The sequence below is a fragment of the Leptonychotes weddellii genome, chromosome 2 (assembly GCF_054177405.1).
Source record: "Leptonychotes weddellii isolate Sample4059 chromosome 2, ASM5417740v2, whole genome shotgun sequence".
Taxonomy (NCBI): domain Eukaryota; kingdom Metazoa; phylum Chordata; class Mammalia; order Carnivora; family Phocidae; genus Leptonychotes; species Leptonychotes weddellii.
Genome location: NC_138370.1, coordinates 143079283 through 143104852, shown reverse-complemented (window position 1 = coordinate 143104852; position 25570 = coordinate 143079283). Strand labels below are relative to the sequence as shown.

The window sequence follows — 25570 nt, the reverse complement described above, 5'->3', positions numbered from 1 at the left end:
TGAACTTGTTCAATCATAGAACGAATAACGTTTGTCATTTCTGGGATGTTGCTATTTCTTTAATTATTTGCTCCTCTCCTTTTCTTCTATTCTTTCCTATGTAACTTCTACATCTCTTTTCAATGACATTTTATTTGTCATTTGCAACGTAATCCTGATAATTATTTGATTCTATTGTTTGGCTCACTAACAAAATCATCAATTGTGTCATTCAATTCATCTATTGAATTTTTTTTAAAGATTTATTTATTTATTTATTTGAGAGAGAGAAAGAGAGTGTCTGTGAGCAGGAGTGAGGTGGGGGGAGGTAGAAGGACAGAGGGAGAGAGAATCTAGAGCAGACTCCTTGCTGAACACAGAGCCTGAAGTGCGACTCAATCCCAGGACCCTGAGTGGAAATCAAGAATCAGCGGCTTAACCAACTGAGCCACCCAGGTGCCCCTTGAATTTTCTTTTAAAATTTGCGATTACCTTTTAATTTCCTAGAAACCCCGTTTTGTTTCGTTTGTTTTTTTAAGATTTTATTTATTTTCTTTGACAGAGAGAGGGCGCAAGCAGGGGGAGTGGCAGGCAGAGGGAGAGGGAGAAGCAGGCTCCCCTCTGAGCAGGGAGCTGGGTGTGGGGCTCCATCCCAGGACCCTGGGATCATGACCTGAGTCAAAGGCAGACTCTTAACCGACTGAGCCACCAAGGTGCCCTAGAACCCCAGTTTTTCATTTGTGTCCTTATTGACATTTGTTTTTGCCTAACAGTTTGTTCTTTTTATTGGCCATTATGTATCTACTTAACTCTTTCTCAAACTATTATGCTTGTTTTAAAGTAGTTACATTTCCCGAGAGGATTTCGTTTTCTCCTTGTGGAATTTCTTCCTCTTCTTCATGATGTTGATTTTCTTTAAGATTTGCTGACTTTTGATTATCTGTCTATATTTTTTTTTAATTTTTTTAAAGATTTTATTTATTTATTTATTTGACAGAGAGAGATACAGCGAGAGAGGGAACACAAGCAGGGGGAGTGGGAGAGGGAGAAGCAGGCTCCCCTCTGAGCAGGGAGCCCTGAGCCGAAAGCAGAAGCTTAACGGCTGAGCCACCCAGGTGCCCCAAGATTATCTGTCTATATTTGTGTATGAGGGTCCGTATTACAGTATTTCATTTCTTAAACCTAAATTAGAACCTTTCCATGCCTATGGTTAATTCATTTCTGATTCCAGGAGGCCTGCAACTTCCAAATATTTTACCCCATATTTATTCAGTGTTAATATATAATAGAAGCTACTTATGACTGAAGAACATGTTTGTTGTTGTTTTTTTTTACTTAAAATGTGAGATGATTTAGGTTCTATCTTTAAGAGGGAAGATGGTTTTATAAGTTTGATTTCTTTACTCAGAAAATTATTACAGTAATTTTGAAATTAATGAATTACTTTGTCACTATATCATTTCAGTGACCAGTCCAAATGTCTAGGTTTTCCAAATTTTCTTTCAAAACCCTCTTAAAATAATTGGAAGAGTCTTATTGACAACAAAATAAAAATGATAAGTTAGTAGTGTTTTGATCTCCATTTAGTAATAGTGAATATGTATTTAATATAGGGCAGAGAAACAACCAGTTTTACTTTCCAACCAGATCTTATTTCTTCATCTAGTCTGGTTCCGGGTTAGCTAAAAGTTGGAACATCTCCCTCTGCTTGTCCCGCTCTCCCTTATTCTCCCCCTAGAATCCCTCTAGTACTCTCGCCACCGTAAACACAATCTATGCCCCATTCTCCCTGAAATACTACCATTTCCTTCATCACTATCAACTGCGTGAGTCAAAACCTTTGTGTCTGTCACCTGCCCCAACTCCTCCCAACTTCTTAATTCCATGAATTGAAAGTCTAGCAGAAAGTATCAACTTTTTGCGGTGTCTTCCCTGACACTCCAAGGTTTTGTTAAAAAGAAAACCGCAGGCCAAAATGGAGTCACCAAACCAGGGCTTAATACCTAACCTAACTGTAGTTCCAACCTCCCCCAGAAATGTAGTCTTAGCTGGTAGGTCAACACCATGGAGGGAGGTAAACTGTCACAGGGGCCCTTTTCAACCCCAAAGGAAGCTGAGGCAATCCACCTCATAAAACCCCCTCTAGGTCCCCAAGGGAAGATGACCTTGCCTGAAGCAATCTTTTCTATTCCTTTGCTAATAAAAGCCCCACACATCCTCCTTCCTGTAAAAAACTCATCTTGTACAACTTCTGGAGCTCCTTTCTACTTGTTAGGTGGGATGTTCCCTGATTTATGAATGGCTTAATAAAACCAATTAGATCTTCAAATTTATTGAGTTGAATTTCATTTTTTAACAATATGATGGAATATTCTTTTCTCATTTCTAGTATTTTTTTTTTTGCATTATACACTGGTTATTTGGATATGTTTACCCTGATAAGTAAAAGATGAACAATCTTTTATTGTTGCATAGCTCTAAAAATATTTTTGAGTAAATAAATGAATAAGCCCCAGGGCTATATGTTCAGAGAGAAAAGTGTTCACCTGGATAATCACCTGGGTATTTGTAACACTTTTGTTATTTAGCTAATCTCAGGTACTAAAAATTTAGCCCATGAAACAAGTGAAATGAAAAGTATAAATAGTTTCTACTAAAAGAATAACAGTGAAATCTCTACACATTAACAAAGTGATGAGTGGCAACACTTTTAAATGATGGTTTAAAGCAATAACTCACTGGTAACCTTAATAGTCATTCTCTTTGATTTTGTGTGTACCCAGAGCATCACACTGGTCAGCCACAGGTCACAACACTACATGCACTTCCAGTTTTCAGAGTGACCCTTTATAAGATTCCGCTTGGGGAGCATAGGTCTGTTATGTTTCAAGAAAAAATCTCTAATTCTGGCTTGTTCTAAAAACGCAAGTCACTCATAACATAGGATAAACTCTCAATGCATGTAATTACATAGAAGAATTTGCAAAACCATATAATTATCTCAATAGAGCTTTAAAAAGTGTTTTATGGCAGCAACATTTTTTTCATAATTAATAGTGTACTGGTAAAGAGTATAGACTGTCGTTAGACCCACCTGAATTTAAAATCTGTCTCTATCATTTCATTTTGTAACTTTCGATAAATTAATAAACTTTTTGCGTCACAGTTACTTCATCTGTAAAACAGAACTAATTATAGTATCACCACCTCAGAAGGTATTGTAAGCACTGAATATGTCAAGCGTTTAAAACTGGTAAATAATAAGCCTATAAAAATGTTAACTATTCTTACTAATATAGTCAACAACTTGGAATGTCTCTATTAATAAGATAGAGTATATGTTGTTGTATGTAAGTGTTGAATCAGTAAATTGCACACCTGAAACTAATATTACACTGTATGTTAACTAATTGGAATTTAAACAAGACAAAAAACATGAAATCACTTATTTATTTGTGTAGAATTCTCCTTAAAACAAGAAAAGAATATTCTTATAATCACTCCAAACACTGGAAATAGTAGAAATACTGGAAATAGTAATTTCAGAAGAAACTCAAAACAAGTATAATACAGGGAAAGAATAGAAAGTGAATTTGTTTATTTATTTAAGATAATTTATAAAATTGTTATAGCATTAAGTTTAATTAAATAAGAGTAAAAAGAGGTAGAAATGTACTTGGATCTATTAAAGGACCTAATTTTTGTCCTCAAAAGTCCATGTTATCTTCTTAACATGAAGATAGCAGGAAGGGAAGAATGAAGGGGGGGTGGAAATCAGAGGGCGAGACTAACCATGAGAGACTATGGACTCTGAGAAACAAACTGAGGGTTCTAGAGGGGAGGGGGGTGGGAATGGGTTAGCCTGGTGATGGGTATTAAAGAGGGCACGTTCTGCATGGAGCACTGGGTATTATACACAAACAATGAGTCATGGAACACTACATCAAAAACTAATGATGTAATATATGGTGATTAACATAATAATAAAATAATAATAAATTTTTTTTTAAAGTCCATGTTATAATATTTGAACAAGAAAAACTGAAAAACACAAAATCAAAAAGACATTTTTTTAGGGGTGCCTGGGTGGCTCAGTGGGTTAAGCATCCAACTCTTGGTTTTGGCTCAGGTCATGATCTTGTGGTCGTGGGATCGAGCCCACACCTATGTGGGGCTCTGTTCTCAGTGCAGAGTCTGCTTCAGATTCTCTTTCCCTTCCCCTCTGCTCCTCCTCCTGCTTGCTCACACCTGTACTCTCTCTCTCTCTCTCTAAAATAAATAAATAAACTTTTTTTTAAAAAAGAAAAAGACATTTTTATATTAGCAGCTAAAAATCTGTTAAATAACTGATGATTAATATAGCCTGAAACACAAGACATTTCTTTTCTAAGAAAATAATAAACACTTAGGGAATAAATTCATATGCAAAAAATAAAGTGAGGCTATTTCCATAAGGACAGATAAAAGTACTACTTAAGCTAGTGGTAGACTTACTGTAATATCAAAGTTATATAAGATTTTATAATTTTAATAAATAAATACAGGACTTAATCTATTAAAAAAGGGGTGAAAGCAGAACAAAGGACATATAAATATTTAAAAAGTAGTAATAGTGTGGCTACCTAACCAAAATTCAAGGTTAGTTGATTTGAAGTGATTTGATAAAAAATATATCATATTATAAATGAAAGTTTGTACTCTTTGACCGGTTATGAAATGAATAAATTCTGAAAGTACATCAGAGTTTCTAACCAATATTTGGCATTCTTAAGTTCTGCATATCTAATAGGTCTGAAATGGTATATCATTGTTTTAATTTGCAGTTCCTCATTTAGAGTGTCACCTTGTCCTTTTTTCTTTCTCTCTTAGTTACTTGTAGGAAATTTTTCTTTTTTGGTAAATACTTCATAATAATCCGTTCACAGATTCACAGTTAAATTTGCTGAATGGATGATCGTTTTTAGAATCCCCCTAGGAGTTATCAGTAGAAGATAATAAGAGTATGGATGATTAAGTATACACTGGCTTTCAGGGACAGCTTTAATAAAAAAAAAAAAATGGAAATTGAGTTGAATCTTGAAGGGGGAAGGTCTTAATTAAGAGGATTAGTTTGGAAAAGAAACAAGCAACTTCACAGAGGTAGTAACTGTTGATGTTTTGAAGCCATAAAAAAAAAAACCCACAGTGTGTCTAGGTTTGATGATTTTTAGGATGTTTCAATTATTTACTTATTGTTTTTTATTATTTTGAATTTATTTCCCAATTAGTTCTAAAAATTATTCAAGACAGCTTACACACTATATATATTCAGTGCAACATATCTGTTTGTAAGTTAGTAAAGTGTGACAAAGGAAAATTAAATTTAGGATTCGAGAGCAGCAGGGAGAAATGTAACATAACAAAATGCAGGTCATTAAGACCTTACATAATGATTAAAGCTGAACTGTCCCTACAACTCTGAGATTCCCAGTAGCCAAAGCAAATAAGGAAATTAATGAATTTGAGGATTCCAACCGCCTTTCCCAGACTAGGGTCTGGGAAAATTTTTCTCCCACAGGTCCTCATACATAAGATAGTGAGTGATACAGGGGGCTCCGTCCTCAATAGCATCCCAGTATTAGACGATATTATAAATATCTAATGACTTCTTGTAGTGTCCTTCTACGTAAAAGGAGGCATAGTTTAAAAGCCAAATTTAGTGAAATTGATCCAAATTGCAGCATACTAAACATTAGGATTCAAGAATTTGAAATCACTCACAGTTTTCCTCAATTCTAGGATAAAATCTTGGCTCTTTTATAGACACTAATAAATACAATCCTGGTTGTTATTCAAAAAGAATTTGGGGGGCTTATGACCAACTGGAAAACGTATATCCCAATGAAAGCTACATAAGTTGAACAAGCAGTGAATACCTAACTAAATACTTCTTTTATGAATTGAATCTGGCTAGCAAGGCTACTATTTGCAACCTCCCAAAGATGGGTCAGTTGACAAATTTCATGTGGAAAGGGACTCTGTATGCTATCTTTTTCATTGTTGGGTCACCAGGTTTTAGCATAGTGGCTGTCACCTACCAAATGTTCAATAAGTATTTGAGAAATAAATGAATGAACAAATGAAGGAAGTAAACTTCCGCAAATTTTGTTTTCTACAATGCAACGTTTGCAGAGTTGTGCCACATAGAGAGGTTCTATGCTTCAGCAAGGACGTGAAGCATAAGTAAATCTTTTCTTTTACTCATTAAAAGCAAATCCATATGAATTAATAAAAAGAGGTAGACTTGACACACTTTTCAGAAAATTAAGAAACCTGATTAAGAGTTATCATTGTCCCCAGAAAAAAATAGCCTCAGTGTTTAAGGTTGTTATGAGGCTCAAATGAGAAAATAAAGTTAATATATGTAGAATGTCAAGATCTACACATGTGTAAATGTTTGTACAAATTCTTTGGTTACCTTCCAAAAGTCTTCACGTGCTGACCTTTCCAGCTATTTGATGTCTCCATTATACTTCTGAAAACTTGCACTGGTCTATCACCTCCTCTCCATGCTAAACACTATCTGACTTCAGTTCCTTTTGCCTGGGGCATTGTAATAACCCTTCTCCCTTTTCATTGTTTTCCCTGTCTGTGGTTTCTCCTTTTGGGGTCCATACTTCATAGCATAGAGTAGTCAGGTCCATGGATTCTGGGTTGGAATGTCCATTCCATGACTTATTAGCTGTTTGATATTGAACCAGTTACATTACCCTGATTTGTTCTCAGTATCACTATCTATAAAAAGAGAATAATAATAATAATGTCTACCACATTTTGATTATTATGAAGGCTTAAATAAGATTTTCTATATAATGTGCACGATAACCAGCAAATAGTCAGCAAGTGATAAACTCTAATTATTCTGATCATGATAATTCTACCAGAACATTGTGTCTGAAACTGCCATCTGACCCTGACTATCCCTACTTAAAACTTCCAGTGATTTCTAGAAGCGTAAATTGGCATAGTAAAGGATGTAACTTTCCCTATGGTCTGGCCTCAGCTTCTCTTGGCACCCTCATCACCACTATCCCTACCTCTCCCCTTTTATATTCGGATCAGCTATTTCTGGGTTCAGCTATCCGAGTAGACCATAGCCTTTCAAGTCTCCAAGACTTGGCACAGGCTGTTCCCTCCTTCTGGCATACTCTGCCCTCCCCGCTCTTACAGAAAGCTTTCTCCTTGTCTGGACACCATTATCTACCTCTCTTTGTAGTATTAACAGGCTTCCGGTCACTATATAAACTATCTAGAGCATACTGAACTTCCTTATATTTGTGTCCGTCTTCCTGACGGGGAGCCTGTGAATTTCTCTATGTCGGGAACCCTCTTTAAATCGTCTCTAAGTTCCAGAACATTTAGAACATAGTAAATATTTAATATATATCATTAAACAAATGAACAAACTCCTAGCCAGAGCCTCCCGCCTAACATGTGCTCAATGACATTTACTGAATTGCACTGATTGAATTTAATATAATTTAAACAACTCCTGCTCCTACAGAACCCCAACCTATTTGCGAACAGAGATAAGACCCTCTGGGTGTTTCACGGGTCTGCTCCGGGCTACTAATGCGAGTTAATACATGGGCAATTTTAAGAAAGAGGTTTTCCTTACAAGAACCTAGAAAAAAGTGGGACTTGCGGCAGATGGCACTAGAAAAAGGGTTGCCTGCCCAGAGATGCTGCCTCATCGCTTGTTTCCCTTAAATCTCGTGCCTGGAGAGACAAGAGAGGGGGAGGGAAGAAAAGTGGGGGAGCGAGTGAAAAAGTTGGCTCGCCTCTCTTCCTCCCCCTCCTACAGAGAAGGACTACACTAAGGCAGATGTCCTAGGATGCTTCCTAAGGGGACCTGATTCTTGGAGTCCTCAAATACGTGCTGAATGTCCTCTGCCCCTTCCCTTCTTCTCTGGCTCTCCTTCTCCATTCACTACCCCCCACCCCGTCCCCCCCTCACACGAACACAGGCACACCCTGGAGACCAGAGAACCGCCCCGCCTCCACACTCTCAGTTCTAGGACCACCGTGACTGCCAACGAAGGATGCCAATCACAGGCAGCCTTAGCCAGATCCCTGGGAGTTGAGTAAAAAAAAAAGGTTGAGGACAGAGAGGAAATGAACATAGCAACCTCTAACGCCCAAAGAAATCTCAGTATGCAAATGCATACAGGATCCCGAGCAAGGAAAGAGCAGGATATCTCCGACTACTCGGAGGACGTGGAACACTACAAACAGGAACTTTAAAGGGAATGAAATCTGTTGCCTGTTCCACTAGGAATATTGTTTGCAAGGCACAAGGTGTCTTTTGGTAGTGAGCACCCTCTGCGCATGCGCAGGTCCTTTCGGGAATTACTGCCCTGCCGCCGACTAAGTTGCATTCCTTGAATCTTCGCAGGAAAGACAATTCTTTAATCAGAGTTAGTAATGTGGACAGTACAAAATCGAGAGAGTTTGGGGCTTCTCTCTTTCCCTGTGATGATTGCCATGGTCTGTTGTGCACACAGGTGAGCTGCAGTTGTTGAACGTCTCTTTTTTTCTTGGTGTTTTTCTTTTTACATGCTTGCTGGATCATGTAGCTTGTTATTTGGGGGTAAGGTGTGCTTGTCTATATTTATGTCTGCTCGCAGTTTGTGTTCATTTTGAATACGGTCCCTACTTCTTCCCCTCAGCGCCAATGAGCCCAGCAACATGTCATACGTGAAAGAGACAGTGGACAGATTGCTCAAAGGATATGACATTCGCTTGCGGCCGGACTTTGGAGGTAATGCTTCATCTTTTTTCAACCTGTAACCCATACATATCTAGGTCTCCTTTCCTGTCAAAGATAAATGTCAAAAAAAAAAAAAAAAAAGCATGTCATTTCCGCAAGTGTGCGCTACGCCCTACGCCCTGGACACACACACACACACACACACACACACACACACCGGACCCTCAGTCGCAGGTGGATGAAACCCCAGGCAGAGCCGACCTTCCCCCCGCCCGACACACCCTCTGCATAGTCACTGCATCACGCGTGTGCCCACACCTGTTTTCCTAGGCTGTCCCTTGCAAGGGGGAGTGGGGGATGGAGGGAGCCCATTCAAAATGTAGTAAGCGCAGGGAAGCCCCCTGGCTCTCCCCATCCTGTCGCCACTCTAAGGATATGTCCATAATGTGTCCCACCTTCCCGCAGGGCCCCCTGTGGACGTAGGGATGCGGATCGATGTCGCCAGCATAGACATGGTCTCCGAAGTGAACATGGTGAGTGGCCTCCCGACGGGCCCGCGGCCGGGCTTACGCAGATGTGAAATGGACGGGTCCCCTCGCCCTCTGCGTTTCATTGGCGGTCACTTCGCCCCGGCCCCGGGAGTCCCATTCCGAGTGTTCCCCACACTAACACACCCCGCCCCTGTTGCCCCTGGTTTGTATTTTCAACACACACACAGGCTACTGCAGTGTTCCAGAGGAAACGTGCTCGGCACTATTTGGGGAAGGACGGTGACTGTGGCGCCGGAGGATCGGGTGGGGCGGAGTCTGAGCGATACTTTAGCAGGGTTTCCTTTGGTGTTCCGATGCGGAGGGCACCATCTGCCGGCGGCCGGGCGGCCTGCACTAGGGTCCCCGGACCGTGGTCCGTAGCCGCCTAACCCGGAGTGGTCGCTGAACCCGAGAGCCAGCCCAGGTCCCGCCACCAGGCGCCCAAGCACACAGACACGGTTTCAGAGCGTGCCCTCCTTCTTTCCAGGCTCTAACACACCTTGTGGCGGGAGCAACAGGCTGAGACAACAGTTCATGCTGGCTAATACGGAAGTGCTCAAGTCCGCTTCTGGGGAGGCTTGTATTGTTCCCATGTGGGAGTTGATGAATTTGTCTTCTAGCGCTTGCAAATTTAAGTTGAAATAGAATGGGTCGGAGTTATTGCTTTGCTTTACCCTAGAAACCTAAGCATGGCAGAAAAGCCTGATAAGTAAAGGGACGGCGGAGGGGGTGGGGTGCGGTAGTAACCTAAGGCAATCCTTTCAAAAGGTTAACATTCTTTTATTTCCTTTTTTCCTTCTCCCTTTCTGAAGCTGTTACACAGCAGCTGTCATCTTCTCTATTGGCTGTTTCCAACCACTGTGGGGTAGCAGTTTTCTAGTTGTTAGAGTTTCTAACTGTTGCTTCTTGTAAGGCAGGGGAAAAGCCTGTTGCTTTTCTAGAACCAACCACCCAGAGAACAGCTAGATCTACGTGAGCAAAATGCCATTTTTGTTCCATTTGCGAAAAAAAATATTGTGGCAGCAGAAATTTAGACAGCCCGAATAATTTAAAGACTAAAACCGTCTGGGATTTTGTCACTCTATAGCTGTAAAGGTTACTGAATTGTCATTTCATTTCAGTTCCTTACTAGTGTGCCGTTTTATTTTAACCCGCTAAGGTTTAAGAATTCTTTCTTTTTTTCGGTTATGTCAGGGAAAAAAATAAATATGTTTATAATCTATTGAATAGGATTAGAAGAAAAAGTCGATTAAATTTATATATTTTATAGCTGTAACTTTCCTTGCTTTAAGTAGCTTATTTAAAATAATGTCACTGATGGTTGTATTGGGAAAAGAAAAATAATTTTTTTAAAAAAATGAATGTACAGTGAATATTTTCTGACTTGAGAAGGATTTTCAACAGACTGACTTATTTATAATATTCTGTTCATATACATCTCACTACCACAAAGCAACCCGAAACCCACTACTTACAAACACTGGGGAATGTAACAACATGTGCACATACACAAATAATACCTCCTCCATGTCATTGCAACTGGACAAATTAGATAATGAATTAAAAAGTAGTCTGTATCATATAGATAAATGATGATAATATTTTCCTTTTCAGTCATTTATTATGGCACCTTGTAAGTACCCACAAAGATCATTTATAAAATGGGAGAAGATTCAGACAGCTCAAAAGTCAAACAGTGGTTTGCCAGTGTCCATTTTCTGTATAGGGTACGATGCTTTTCAGAATTTTTAAAAATGCATAATTCTGTTGACTATATTTACAAACAACTTCTGAGTTACAATGAGAAACCGAATTGAATAGGGAAGTTGCTATTAACCAAAACAACCACCATAACAACAAAAAAGCTCTGTGCAACCAGTTGTTGAACTGAATTCATACATAGCCCAGACAAAAAGGATTGAATTTAATTGCAGTACCACTGGAAAGGGCTCCGAATGATGGAATAATACAGCCTGTTTACTTACTGCACCATGGATATATGCGCTTGATTTTTAAAAAATATTCCCCCAACAGATAAGCCTTTGAAAAATGTATTGTACTAAAATACCAATTACCTTTCCACAGTGGTGTTAGAAACATGATGGGAAAATAGAACCACTAAACAGTGAAAAATAATAAACCTTGATTTACTTACTGTTCCTTGTTTTAATAAGAGTTACCAATGAGATCCAAGGTCTGTTTTATCTTTCTCACCTATGACAAAGCATTGAGATAAATAGATTGGAAATAAGTCCAAGAAAAAGGGAAACAAAGAGGAATTTCAAGATCGAGGGCTATAACACAACCTCAGTAGTTAGCCCTAGTTAAGAGCATTGTCTACAATATGCTTTGAATTTTAGATAATATAAATAGGGCTGAAATATCAATGGGAAATAAGACTCATTGATTTTTATATTAAGCATGTTTCAGTACCCTGATAGGCAGTAAATTTTGAGGTTATTTAAGAGGAAATTTTTACCAAAATTGAAAAAAATAAGAATGGGCAAGGAATATAATAAAAAATAATTCTAAAGAAAATTCCTACTAAAATCCACTACTAAAACACTGTTCATTTTTATATTTTTATTCATTACCATTATTACCCACCCATTCTATGGCTGGGAAAAATGTCATGATAATTGTATATTACATTAATGGGTTTGAGAACTAGGCTCTGTTAATTTTTGTTCTTTTCTTATGCTACCCTAAGTAAAATATAATTCCACATTGGTTTATAGCATATCTGTTTTAAAGACTAACATAACATCACATAACATCGAGTATTTTCTGATTCATGTTCTTCAGGATATAGAATGTTTTTCCCAAATTAAGAAAATGAAAGAGAGCTTTTATAGTCAAGAACCTATATAATCAAGAATTGTTGATTCTGAGCAGTGAATTCTGAGCAATATTCCTCTGAGGAATAATTCTGATGCAGAAAAAACTATACTTAGGAGCAAGGCATTTCTTTTCAGGAATTAATATTATTGATTAAATTAGGAAGGATTTTTCCTCTGGCATTATGGGATATATTATGCAGGTGATAGTGATTATATCCTGTTATTTTCTCAACAGTTATCTTTAAAAAGCTACCGTGATTTCCATTTATTGCTATATTAAGCCCTTCAAACCTTCCCTTAGTTCCTGCCAAGCTAATTATCTACTGTCTCTCTCTCTAGACAAAAGCTGAACAGAAGGCAGCTGGGGCAAAAAGAAGACAACAGCCCCCATAAATTACCTGAAAGTAACCACTAACATCTGTTAATATAAACTGAGTAAAACACAGATAGTAGTAAGCAGGTCTTCTCTTTGAGCAGAAGACTGGGGAAGCATGGTATTAACTACCTGCAAACAAGTGGCTGAATTCTTGCATTTCAGATTCCAACAACTAGTTGTGTCTTCTTTTTTTTTTTTTTTTAAAGATTTTATTTATTTATTTGAGAGAGAGAATGAGAGAGAGCACATGAGAGGGGGGAGGGTCAGAGGGAGAAGCAGACTCCCTGCCGGGCAGGGAGCCCGATGCGGGACTCGATCCAGGGACTCGATCCAGGGACTCCAGGATCATGACCTGAGCCGAAGGCAGTCACTTAACCAACTGAGCCACCCAGGAGCCCCAAAACACAGGATCTTCTGCATCTCCTGAGTGATGCCAGTTACTAAGTGTTTCCAACTGACAGCACTCTGAGCAGCCAGGTTGTAGTACATTATTCTAAGATTTTGCATTATGAAGAAATGAACTTTTTGTCTCTTAAATTTCTCTAAGAATGTTATTATTTCAAGGCTCCAAATTAAGTTTTAAGTTAATTTCTAGATAAACAGGTAGCTATGCTCAAAGGGAACATTAGTTTAATAATTGATGATAAGCAACAGGACAAAGGCAAGAGCCTGGATGATGAGGCTTGACTTCACTAATAAGCAGTCCTCCTAACTGAGTCAATACTTATGAGTCAACCAACCTGAAAAGATGGCTATGAAAATATTTCCAAGCACAGTCGCTCCGACAATACTATCCTGCTGCTTTACAGAACACCAATGACTTTCCTGCTTCAGAATAGAGAACATTGCAAACTGTTTTCCCCCCACTGAGGATCTTGCAATAGCTTTGTAAAATAGCCTAAACATACTCTTGTTGATGTCAGGAAATTCTCTGAGGTTATAATAAAATTCCTTTGCAAATAGAGCAAATAGGTCAGTATCATTTAAAGGCAGGAACAGATATCTGCAGTTAAATAAAGATATAAATATATATTTTTTCTTATATGAGTAATCAACCAGGTCTCACTTTTAGGTACTGGGTTACAATATTACACCATTTGTACCCTAAGCCACAACAAAGCAAGCCTATCCAGATTTTTTTTAAAGTTTGAGTTCACATTTGAAAGCCCATGTTCTTGGGATTACAAGGCCAGACTGGATATTAAAATGTATAATACAATGAAAATAAATAGTAACATTTATTGAACAAATCCTATGTATGAGGTATGTTTATCAAGTGTTTTATACACTAGCTCATTTAATCCTAGATTTAAGGATATCAGATTATTATTCTGCATTATAGATGGAGAAACTAAGGTTAGATTAAATAGCATGCTCAGAAGTTACAGAGCTAATAAATGGCAGCCATAATTTGAAACCAAGCAACCTGACTCCAGGGTCTGGCTCCCATCTGCCAGACAAGTAAAAAAATATTCCCAGTATTTAGCTTTGGGATCTTGAGTGAGTCATTTGAGTTCTCTGGGCCTCAAGTTTCTCCTCTGTAAAATGAAGATAAATGACACTATTGCTAAACCTCTTTTCAGTTCAAATATTCTACGATATAAACTCAAATCTTTAAAGATTTTGGACTCTGCCAAAATCAAGATTCTTCCACTCCATCTTGTCCTCCTGTTAGTGTCCATCTTATTCTATTTTATTCTCCTATTAGATAGGTCAGTCAGCAAGCATTTATTAAATTCCTACTGAGTGCAAACTATGGTGGTCTCCTAGGAACAATGCAGCAATGATTGTGTGTGATCCAGGGCCTCTTGAATCACCATTTTATTTTTTTTTTAAAGATTTTATCTATTTATTTGACAGAGAGGTACACAGCGAGAGAGGGAACACAAGCAGGGGGAGTGGGAGAGGGAGAAGCAGGCTTCCCGCCGAGCAGGGAGCCCGATGCGGGACTCGATCCCAGGACCTGGGATCATGACCTGAGCCGAAGGCAGACGCTTAACGACTGAGCCACCCAGGCGCCCCTTGAATCACCATTTTAATGGGTCATGGCATTATCATCCATTTTTTTCTAAATACATTCCCAGACAGCAATAAGATACGTTGGATCAATGGTCTTCAAAATGAGAGTTGACTCATCCCTCATTTATATTACATTGAACATTGGAACCAATACCAAATTGGAAATATTTCTATCTGATTCTATCCACTGTATTTATACTGGGATCATTTCTCCACAACTGTCAAACTAATAAATTCTTCAACACTTAATGTGGAACAGTAGGAAACCATTACTTTCCAGGATCTGGGTATCCCAAAGGATTTACCCAACCCATTTAAAATCTTTCCATCAAGTGGTCTGGGAGCACCTTAAAGCTAAGGTGTTCATCTCAGCTGGACATTACTTGGTATCAATTCTGTAAGTGTTTGATGCTTTTTGTTTTGGCAGGCCCCCAAAGTCTTGGTAGCACCCTCAAAACACACTTGAATGAAATCTTGTGATTACCAAGGAAGGTAAAACATTTCAAAAGAAAAACAATGGTAGTAAGTGTTTCCAACTGACTTGAGTTTTAATAATGCAAATGACATTACCATACTTGAGGATAATAGGAAGATAAATGGATATATGCTTATAGGTGATTAAATGTTAGTACAGAGTTTCTCCACGAACTTTTTCAGAGTACTGAATCCTATTTTTTTTGTAATACCAGGACCAGGTTTCTGTATTTTAGAATGCTTGTTTTCAGCAGATTGTATATTTCATGAAACCCCTTGACTATCCATTGAAGGAAGTTAATAGTCTGTGGCATATAACAACCTATTACTCAGCACTGAACAGAGATGTTCAAGAAAGGGTTTACAATTAATTCCTCTCAGTGGTTATGATTTGGAGAAAAGGCTGACCACAAGAATGAAAGAGGTGTGGGTTTTCTTTTGTGAGCCCAGTTACCTCATTTTAGAATCTTTATTAGTCCTCATTGTTTTTCTGCTAATAGTTTTTTTTCTGCTACCCCTCCATTAAGTACCTAACATATTCCCCCTCTTTCAATCCCAGTAAAACTTGTCATCATATTGTATATTTAAGATTAAAGGGCATTTTCCCAAGAGCATTCATTTAACTATTCTACTGGTCTTTGTCCTTGTAGAGTTTATAGCCTTTTCAAAAAAATTATTTAAAATCTTATTTGCTGGAATGAAGATTTTTTCCCCTTTGGAAGATTTGGAAACATTTATATTTATCCTGTTTTGGGGGTATTTTGGTTCAACACATACTTACAGAACAATTCTTGTTTTTAATCATGCTTTGAAATTGGCACTAGGGAAGGAAATATGACTAAGCTATGCTACATACCTTCAGATATTTTACAGTATACAAGACAATGTACACATAAAGTCACTTTTAACTAGCTAAAGGTACTATGATAGAGACAGGTATGTCCAGGATTCTATGGGAGCCCGGAAGAGTGGTTTCTAAGGCATGGTGAAGGGTTAATCCTTGAGATGATTCTTAAAGAGGAATAGTAGTTCGTACCATGTATAGGCTGCAAATGAAAAGAAGAAACTCCCAAGCAAAAAGAAGGGCATAAGCATTGGCAGGTGTGCCTGAAAATAACATGGAGTGTTCCAGGAACCAAAGGTGATTCACTCTTATGAGAACTTAAAAAACACAGGGCAGATTGTCACGATATAAGACAATACTAAAAGCAAGGTGTAGGACAGTGTTATTGAACTCACTTGTGTAAAAAGAAGGCTGTCTATATATATATATATATATAAAATATATATATTTGTATATGCACTGACCATTTCTGGAAGAATACACAAGAAATGAATGGTTGTCCCTTGGAAGTAGAACTAGGACTAGGGGTATGACCTGAAGGGATACTTACTGTACTTCACATGCCCTTTTGAGTTGCTTGATTTATCAAAAATCTTATACATGTTTTATACTTTTGCTTTAAAAAGACACAAACACACACAGAAAGAAATGATGCTGGAATATGTATGCTCAGGAAATGAATACTAATCCTGAAATACAGAAAACCTGCTAAAGGTTTTAACAGGTGCTATGTTTTGCATTTCAGATAGATCATTCTGGAAGTTATGTGAAAGATGAAGCAGAGAAGGCTAAAATTGGGGGCAGTATTCCTAGTTAAGAAGCTAAGAGGGTGTTTCAAAGTCCAGATGAGAGACAATAAATACCTAAAGTAGAAGAAGAGTGGCCTTAGGAATGTAAAGTAAAAAAGAAGAAAAGATAATCAAAAAGAGGCAAATCAGAGGGATTTTATAACTGGTTAAATGATGGAGCTTGGAGAGGAAATGATCCTAGGATGTCCTACAAAGTTCCATGTTGAGTGATAGGCACATGTGGCACCATCTGCCCACGGGTGGAACACAGGAAAAGAAGCCGCAACCATCTTGTTCATCACTGAAGTGGATATGTTTTCAGAATTAAAAAAAAATGTCAGAGCATGTTATTATAAGGGACTTATGAGGACCTTGGAGGGAGAATATTGAAGATTGGAACTATCCTGGAAAAGACTAATTCTTTGGTGAGTCTTCTAATTCTGTTCACATATAAAGCAAATTCTATAGGGAGAAATCCCGGGTGTGTATACATAAATGTGGTGGCTGAAATGAGCCGGGTAGAGATGCGGAGAATGGGTGCTGGCCAAAGACAGAATAGAGCACAGTCAATTTTAACCCCCAGCAATATTGTTCTTTCTCTGGGAGGACCTAGACCCTGATAGGATGTAGAACATACTTCTCAAATTCCCCCAGGGAAGTGATCTTTGTACTGTTTTAGTTGCCTTTATAAAACCAAATAGGTGGGAAAAAAAGATGTGTGGAGAACTCACTTACACAGCATCTGCTCTCTCCTCTACCACTCCCTAAAATGATTCAGAGTCCTTCTGGAACATTGTGTTTCCATGTGAAGTCATGTGAAAGCACTGTGAGTTCTTGCAAAAAGTGTATTCGGTGATGACATGAGACTGGGTATAACAGAGCACAAGTGAGGCCGGCAGCATGCCCTGAGAAATGTTTAGCTGCCAGGAAATTAAAAAGTGACCCCCAGGAGCTTTGCTGAAGAACTGAAACATCTGAACGGCTGGGTGGGGATGATTTTAAACAAGAATTCAACAGAGCTCTGTCCCTCACAAATGTTCTTCTGGAAAGAGGATAGCTATTTAAGCAAAGTTGTATTCATATATTGTACTATTTAGTGTAGAGAAAGAAGGCAGAGACACAGCTAGAGAATTAGACTCAAATAGAAGGGGGTTCGTAGGTAGCTAACAGCAATCAGCTATTCCATCCCTCCCTCCACTGAAAAAGAGTATGGGTTAAGGTGCTTCAGACACAACAGGAAAGTTAGAGGCTAGGTGCCTTGCTCTTGTTGCTGAATGGATTAATCAGGGAAGTTGCTAGAAATGAATCCTGCTTGAATGAGAGGGTTATTTGGGATCCTTCCTGAAAGCGGGGGAATAGATTTGTTGAAAGCTCAGGTTCCTTGCCTACTCTAACCCTCTGTGACTCATGGGGATATTTTTTTTTTCTTTTTTTCTTTTCTTCTGATCTATTATTTTCAAGGGAATGATATACAATTCTCTAGTCAAGAGGAACAGCTTTGTGGTTTCCATAGAGACATTTCAATGACATTTAGTTGAAATCCTACCTGTGCCTAGAATATTTCTCATGTCAGAGGCCATCATTTCTCCCTCCTACCACTTGCAATCCCTCTCCCACACAAATGCATCTAGATCTCCTTTAAAACCCACAGGAAGTCATCTTTCTTCTATGGAGCCTTTTCTGTAGCCACAATAGAGAGAATTATGCTGGAGAAAGAGTATATAGGGCATGTAAACAAATCAAGGCTCCAAAAAGGCAAAAGACCCAATATAACATAATGATCATCTTTTAGTCCATATAAGGTTTTTATTGACCTTGTCTTTTCTGCCTGTACTATGTAAGCTCCAGGAAGTTCAGGATTATATTCTTTATGCTCTCTATGTAGCTCCTAGTATATTATAGGAACTTAATAACACTTATTAGGATTTTAAAATAATTTTTCTGGTCATAAAGAAGTGTTAGTAATAATGGCACTTAAATTTATTAATTCAGAAATTAATAGTTTCTCTGCCAGGGCTACCTTATGCCTTCATCTCTAATTTTGTTTTATGTTGATCATGAATCAGGAGCCGTTTCTATAGAAACAAGTTTATCACATGGCACAGCCCGTTTCACAGACACAAAATTATTTCATGACAAATATCAACATGCATGCACACACACACACACACACATGTATGCACCCACGTAACTTTTCATCAGCTTTAAAAAATAACTGATTTTCATTTTTCAAAATGTCATTTCCATACTGGCACTGGACTATCAATATTTCTGGAAACACTTAAGAAATTGTTAAAGAAAAATTTGATTGATGACTATAAAGTGAATGGCATTTAAAAAGAAGGAAAATCAAATTTAACAGGTAACATATGAAAAGGGGTTCCTCAGCCAAAGTGGAGAGGTCTTGAACTAGATAAATTAGGTTTTAAAAGATAACCAAATAACTTTATTAAATTTGAAAATATAAAGTCAAAAATATGTCTAATCCAGAAATATATATATGTTTAATATATGTGTTTATAATCTACCAGCTACCTATCTAGTCATTTTTGCCATAATTGTGTCCTTGCTGCTACATAAGTTTCTTTTCAAATGTCAACTTTTGTCTGAAACTTCTAGATCCACACAATTTATCATAACCACTAAATATGTTAAATCAACTACCACAACTTAAATGTTGATAAAAGATTCTTTCCAATGATATCACCACCTCTCTGCCCACCCTCAAACACACACACACACACACACACACACACACGTGTGCGCACGCTTCAGCACACCCTAAAGAAACAACTGAGAGAACAAAGTCCCAGTTCAAACTGACTGCTGAGTTGAGACAGAGAAAATTCACTAGAAAGCTTAATTGGAACATAACTGAATATATTCCATTTATGAATTCAATGTAATTGAAAACTTTTGGCTTAATGTGATGAGAACTGATTTTTAGAAGTTTTGAAGTTAGAAATTAGAGGAGGAAGACAGGTTGAAAGATTTGGAGGGCAGAAGGTATTGACAAAACTGAAAAATCATATTCAGGCCTTGGTGGGTTATTGGTACATCTCTCCTACACCTATGCTAACACCAGTTTGGGAGATGCCCCTATGAGCTGTGTTGTCATGAAGTTGGAAGGGGATTTCATAACCAGGAGCTCTGCAATTGTGCAAGGATAGATATCACATGACACTTGCCCTACCGTATTCAAAATCACTGTCATAGAACATAAGCATATCTTGATGAACTATGTTTTTTGCATAGTCACCATGGAGTTTTTCCACATTTTAAAGGATTTGCACCTTTGGTTCTGCAAAATGGGTAGAGATAGGTGAACCCAGACTCAGACAAAGCAATTGCTATTATTCTTTTCCAATAGTGTTTGGTCTCACTAAGCGGCGGTTTGTTTTTGAGTCAAAATAGGGATTCTGTTGGCATGTAGGTAGGGGGCACCAGCTTAAAATTCTATCAATTGATCTGGACAACCTCAGTTTTAATTCTGCTGAATTGCAAATAACCCCAAGAGAAACAACAATAATGTTAGTTTTTACTTCCTGTACATATTCCAGAGTGTGAAAATGGTTGAGTGAGAAGACAGGTTTGCTTAAGAGACAAAGATTAGAAAAAGATACAAAGAGAGAGAGGAAACAGGAGTTATTTCAGACTTTTTTCCAGAATCAGCAGTTTCCTGACTTTGGGAGCCTATATGAAACAGCTAGAAAAAGTGGCTGAAGTGTGCTGAGACAGCATTTGTGTTGTCCACACTGATCCTCTGCACTCAAAATGCATTTTGCTTGATCTGACAGCAATGCCCGGTATTTTGTAACCAAGATGTAAAATCAACAAACTCCCCTCCATTCTCTGGGGGTGTACCATCCACACTGATGGGCAAGGTGATGATAACATCTTACGGTTTTCATTATAAGATGATATCTTGTAGTTTTAGTAACTTTGTAGACAATGAATCTTATAGTTAAAATCAGTGCCTAGTGGGCAGCATACTGGCAAATTTTTAAGTCCAGACACTCCCCATCTGGCGTATATAATTTTGGTTTTTCTCCTGAAGTACATTCCCCTTGAATGTGCTTCTGTCAAGTTATATTTGAAAAATTTTAAATCACTTTAAAATGTCAGGATGATGTTGTATCCTAATTTATACTCTCAAGCATAAATCTTATGACTTAAGCCCTTTGATGCTCAGTTCCCTGTAAAATAGAAATAATAATTTCTGCTCTACCTATTTCAGAGAGCTGTGAGAATCAAGAGAGATAAATCATATACAAATACATGCTATGTATATGTGATGTATAAATTGTAAATTACTATATAAATATTAAGTGCTGGTATTTTTATTATTTTACCATTATCTCTAAAGCTTGTCATGAATTTCTCACTCTTTAATACCAGGACATCAGGAGTAACACGAATTCACATCATGCATTATCAAATGTAATAATGTTTTTGTTTATATATTGGGATTTTCCTCATGCAGTTGAAATTTATAGTACTTCTAATTGTGAAACTATTCTGTGAGATCTGAGAGAAAGAATTGGAAAAAATTTGTCCACTTTCTCTTCGTTCTCACTCTAAGACTTCTCAAACTTAAAGTTTCAATCTGTGTATGATCTTCCCATGCCTCTCTAAATTTCATATTTTGTGTTACTCCCTGGTATGTGTAAGAAGTAGGATGTATGGTTTTCCATGGGCTTAGCCTAGGGATTAGGGATCTGGAGTTGACTTCTTTTAAGTATGGACCTCCACCTACAGGGTCTGTTACCTTGGCATTAACTCTAGGGTAATCATATAATTTATTGTCTAAACATGCACTTTTGAGAATAAAAGGGAACACTATTAATATTACCTGGGGCAGGAAGTATAAACCAGCATTCTCCTGGGAAAGCCAAGATTTGTGATCATTCTATGACACTCAAAGCCTGAATTTTTTCATCTTTAAAATGGGGATAAAGATACGTTCTTCTTAGGTCATTAAAGGCAAACTGAGATAGTGTGTTGCCTGGCCTGAGAAAATATTGGTTATTTTTAAACTGATGCTTCTTTTTTATTGGGCACTTACTGTGTACCAGTGCTTTTCTGTCAATATCAACAATAGAATTAGGTACAGTGGATGAGATAACCTAATAAGAGTTTTTACACTAAAGTTTGAGATAATCAAATAAAAACATCACATATAAGCTCACTTTTGCTTACCAAGAGCTTCATAAGAGCTAACAATTGTCAAAGGCTATTGAAAATTGTAGGATTTACTTTATCCCTTCACGGAACAGCCAAGAATCTCACTGAGAAGGTAAGTTGAGAAACGGTAACTGTCCTCACGAGGTCATAAATGACCACAAGTAGCACTGAAAAAAGGGCCCTGAAGATGAGATCACAACTGAGGATATCACAGAGAAAATGCAACCTGAGATGTTCAAGATGAGATAATCTAGGTAGGAAGGTAATGGGTATTCAAGGCAGGGAAAATAGAACTAAGAAGATGTAGAGATAAGTTACCAAGAGTACTCAGAAAGAGAGAAATTCATTAATAGCATTTGAAGTTTAAGGCTTGGAAAATCATTCTTGCATCTTAATAATGAAAATTAATACTTATTGAACACTTCTACAAAGCAGGTACCATTCTAAATATTTTGTAATTATTAACCCATTTAATCCATAATGCAGCCATATGAAGTATGTATCATTATTATTTCTACTTTACGGGTAAGGAAGCTGAGACATAGAAAAATTAAGTAACTTGCCCAAGGTTATACAACTAGTAAGTGATAGAGCTGTGATTTGCACCCAGGTCTGTGATTTGCATGCCAGATCTAAAGATTTGCCTTCAGGGTCTATGTGTGGTAGTTAGGTCACTAAATCAGCTAGATCATAAAACATCATTATTTCTAATGGCATTTAAACATAGGTTTCAAAGATTAGGAAACACGATTAATAGCAAAATGTGTCCTACAATGAAATGCATTAGCAATTGACATTACTTAGCTCAGAGTTACACTGTGTAAAGATTAAGGAGTAGCTTGATTAACATCTTTAGGTTATGAAAATGTTTAATCCATTCACTTATTTAAATCACATTGGACTATTTCATGCAAGGTGTCACTTAAAGTGCTGTGTAAGGTACTTACTGGAAATAGAAAGAGAAAATGGATTTGATGCTGCCTCAGAGAACTCAACTTGAAAAAAGAAGCAAAGTTTAGATCGGACATAAGGAAGAACATCTTGACTGTAATGAGTGAGAAGATGCTGGAAGGAGCTATGAAGAGTATCTGGGAAGTGTCCATCCTTAGAAAGCCTCAGAACAAGAAAAGATAATTATATCTGTCCCAGTTGGCTTATATGGCTCTTCTGTCTAAAGGCAAGAGGGTGACACAAGAAAGGGCATTTTCTAAGACCCTTCCCGATTGAGAAATTTGAACTTGTAAGATTTTTACTTGATACCTACAAATAATCCATTGTGAGATCTTCAAAAATCCCCACATTTTTATTACCTTTATAGTATATATAGTTAAGAGGATTACAACCACACACTCAGAGGCAGAGACAGGGCCCTTGGCTGGAATGTCATTAATTCGGTGGCTCTTTCTGGAACAACTAACTATGGACATTATAGTGCACACTACTCAAACTTATATCTCAGAAAAATTGCCATGTCACTAACCTTCAGGGTGGTTAATGAAGAAGAGATGCAGGATATATTAAATCCTCAAATGCCAAGGGTTTCCTGTAAGGAGAGCTTCTTAAAGATAATGCCTGATAAGTGCCTTCTGCACAGGGCAGGCTGAATAAAATTATGTTGAGTTAAATTGAAATATAATGCATTCAATTCAAGTCTGTGTATACATTACATCAGTATTTAGTCCAGAAAAAAAAAGGGCAACCGTTAATGTTAAGAATAGAAAGTTAGTACAATATAAGGAATACATACCATGTATTGGGTATTAGAATAAGTATTTGAAATCAGTTTTTACAAGAGCCACCCGAGATGGGAATATTTAATAGCCCTCTTTCACGGATAGAAAACTGGGAATAGGAAGGTTCATGGACATTTGTGATGGAGGAGTGGAGTTGTGTTTAAAGCTCAGGCCTGTTTGACTTCAGAGCCATACCTCTAACCCCCTCTTTTGGGTTCTGGGACCCAAATCCAATGTGTGTATATTGGAGCAGGGGGTGATTCCCCACACACACAACAAACAATTCTCTGGGAACTAGCTTGGTGTCCTACAGTTCGACTCAATTCCGACACTATCTACCCAGAGATACCATCAGGTTCTCCAGGTTAAGGGTTTTGTCCTATAAGACTGTCCCCTGCGTCAGATTGCAGTCGCAAACCCCGGTTGTTCTCTGTACTTCTGACTGACTGGCATTAAATCAGAGGTTTCCTTGACCTTCTTGAGTTTGAGTACTTTTTGCTATAGTGGCTGAGAGAACTCAGAGAAACATTTTACTTAGTAGATGACCAGTTTATTGTAAGAGGAAAAGGTGCGGGGCTTCCATGTCCTCTCCAGGAATGCCATTGTCCCAGCACCTCCAATGTGTTCATCAACCTGGAAGCTCTCCAAACTCCATCCAAGGAGCTCTGTGGCAGAAAATAGGGTGGGGGTGGGGGCAAAGACCAAATATATAGTTCTTATTCTAAATCACAATATCACACCCCCCTTCTCATTTTATCCAACCATCAATTCTTTCCGTTTTAGACTTCACTCTAGTCTGAATCGTGTTATTAAAGACAGATCTTTTACTTCTCTACATGAAGGGTCAGGCAGAATCCCACTCAAAAGGATCAAGTTTGCAATTTCAGGCCTCAAAATAAACACAAGCATGGGAGTAGTTGGTGTTCCTGCTCCAGTTCTGCGGGATTACAGATCTTTCTTGACTTAACGATGGATTTACCTCCCGATAGACCCATTGTAAGTCGAAAATGTATGTAATATCCCTAAACTACTGGACATGGTAGCTTAGCATAGTGTATCTTACACGTCTCAGAACTCTCGCATTAGCCTGCAGTTGGGCAAAATCATCTAACGCAAAACCTATTTTATAAGACAGGGTTGGGGCGCCTGGGTGGCTCCGTCGTTAAGCGTCTGCCTTCGGCTCAGGTCATGATCCCAGGGTCCTGGGATCGAGCCCCGCGTCGGGCTCCCCACTCCGCGGGAAGCCTGCTTCTCCCTCTGTTTGTGTTCCCTCTCTCACTGTGTCTCTCTCTGTCAAATAAATAAATAAAATCTTAAAAAAAAAAAAAAAAACAGGGTTGCCTATCTCATGTAATTTACTGAGTACTGTACGGACAGTGAGAAAGAGAATGGTTGTCTGGGTACGGGATGGTACTCAGCTTAGGGGTTGTCCATGCTCCCTCCGGATCTCCTGGCTGACTAGGAGCCCGGCTGCCCTCACAGCTGCAGCCCAGCCTCGCGAGAGCAGCCTCGCGAGAGTACTTTCCCTCGCGGGAAAACAGCCACATTCAAGATTCCATGTGTGGTTCCTATGGAATGCCTATCGCTTTTGCACCCTCTTAAAGTCAAAAAAGCCATCATAAGTAGGAGACTCTATTTCCCTGGACAGGGCCTTACCTCTTAATCTTCTCATGTTTGGAGACTTAAAAAAATGACTCTCACCGGAGGAGAGCGTTGTTTGGTGGGAGCCCAGGTTCTTGTTTCTCCCTCCATTGGCATGCTTGTCATGGGCCATAAGACAGGCAGGCAACACAACGTTTTTCCCGTCAGGTTTGCTTACAAGGGTGATTTCTTTGTTTGAGTCCAAGATGAAGACCCAGAAAATCTAAAATCTGTTATTTTTCAATTCACAAGATTTCCTGCCAGTGGAAAGAAAGAACTGCTCTCCACTCCAGGATTCTCTAATGGGGGCAGGCGTCAACAGCAGAAGGGGGGAAGCATGCCAACTGTTTCTTGGTGGGGAGAGTAGGAAAGCTAATTAGACAACCCATTTCTGGGTAGAGAAGACAAAAAAG

At 38.3% G+C, this 25570-nt stretch overlaps 1 protein-coding gene across 1 annotated transcript in view; it reads left to right on the top strand.

Moving 5' to 3' along the window:
• The first annotated feature begins 8298 nt into the window (after nucleotides 1-8298).
• LOC102743643 (gamma-aminobutyric acid receptor subunit beta-1-like) overlaps nucleotides 8299-25570 on the top strand; it is a 76805-nt gene continuing 59533 nt past the window's right edge. The window contains exons 1-3 of the mRNA XM_081812423.1: nucleotides 8299-8522; nucleotides 8688-8779; nucleotides 9194-9261. Coding sequence (XP_081668549.1) covers nucleotides 8443-8522; nucleotides 8688-8779; nucleotides 9194-9261 — 240 coding nt within the window. The 5' untranslated portion in view covers nucleotides 8299-8442. The remainder of the gene's footprint in view (nucleotides 8523-8687; nucleotides 8780-9193; nucleotides 9262-25570) is intronic.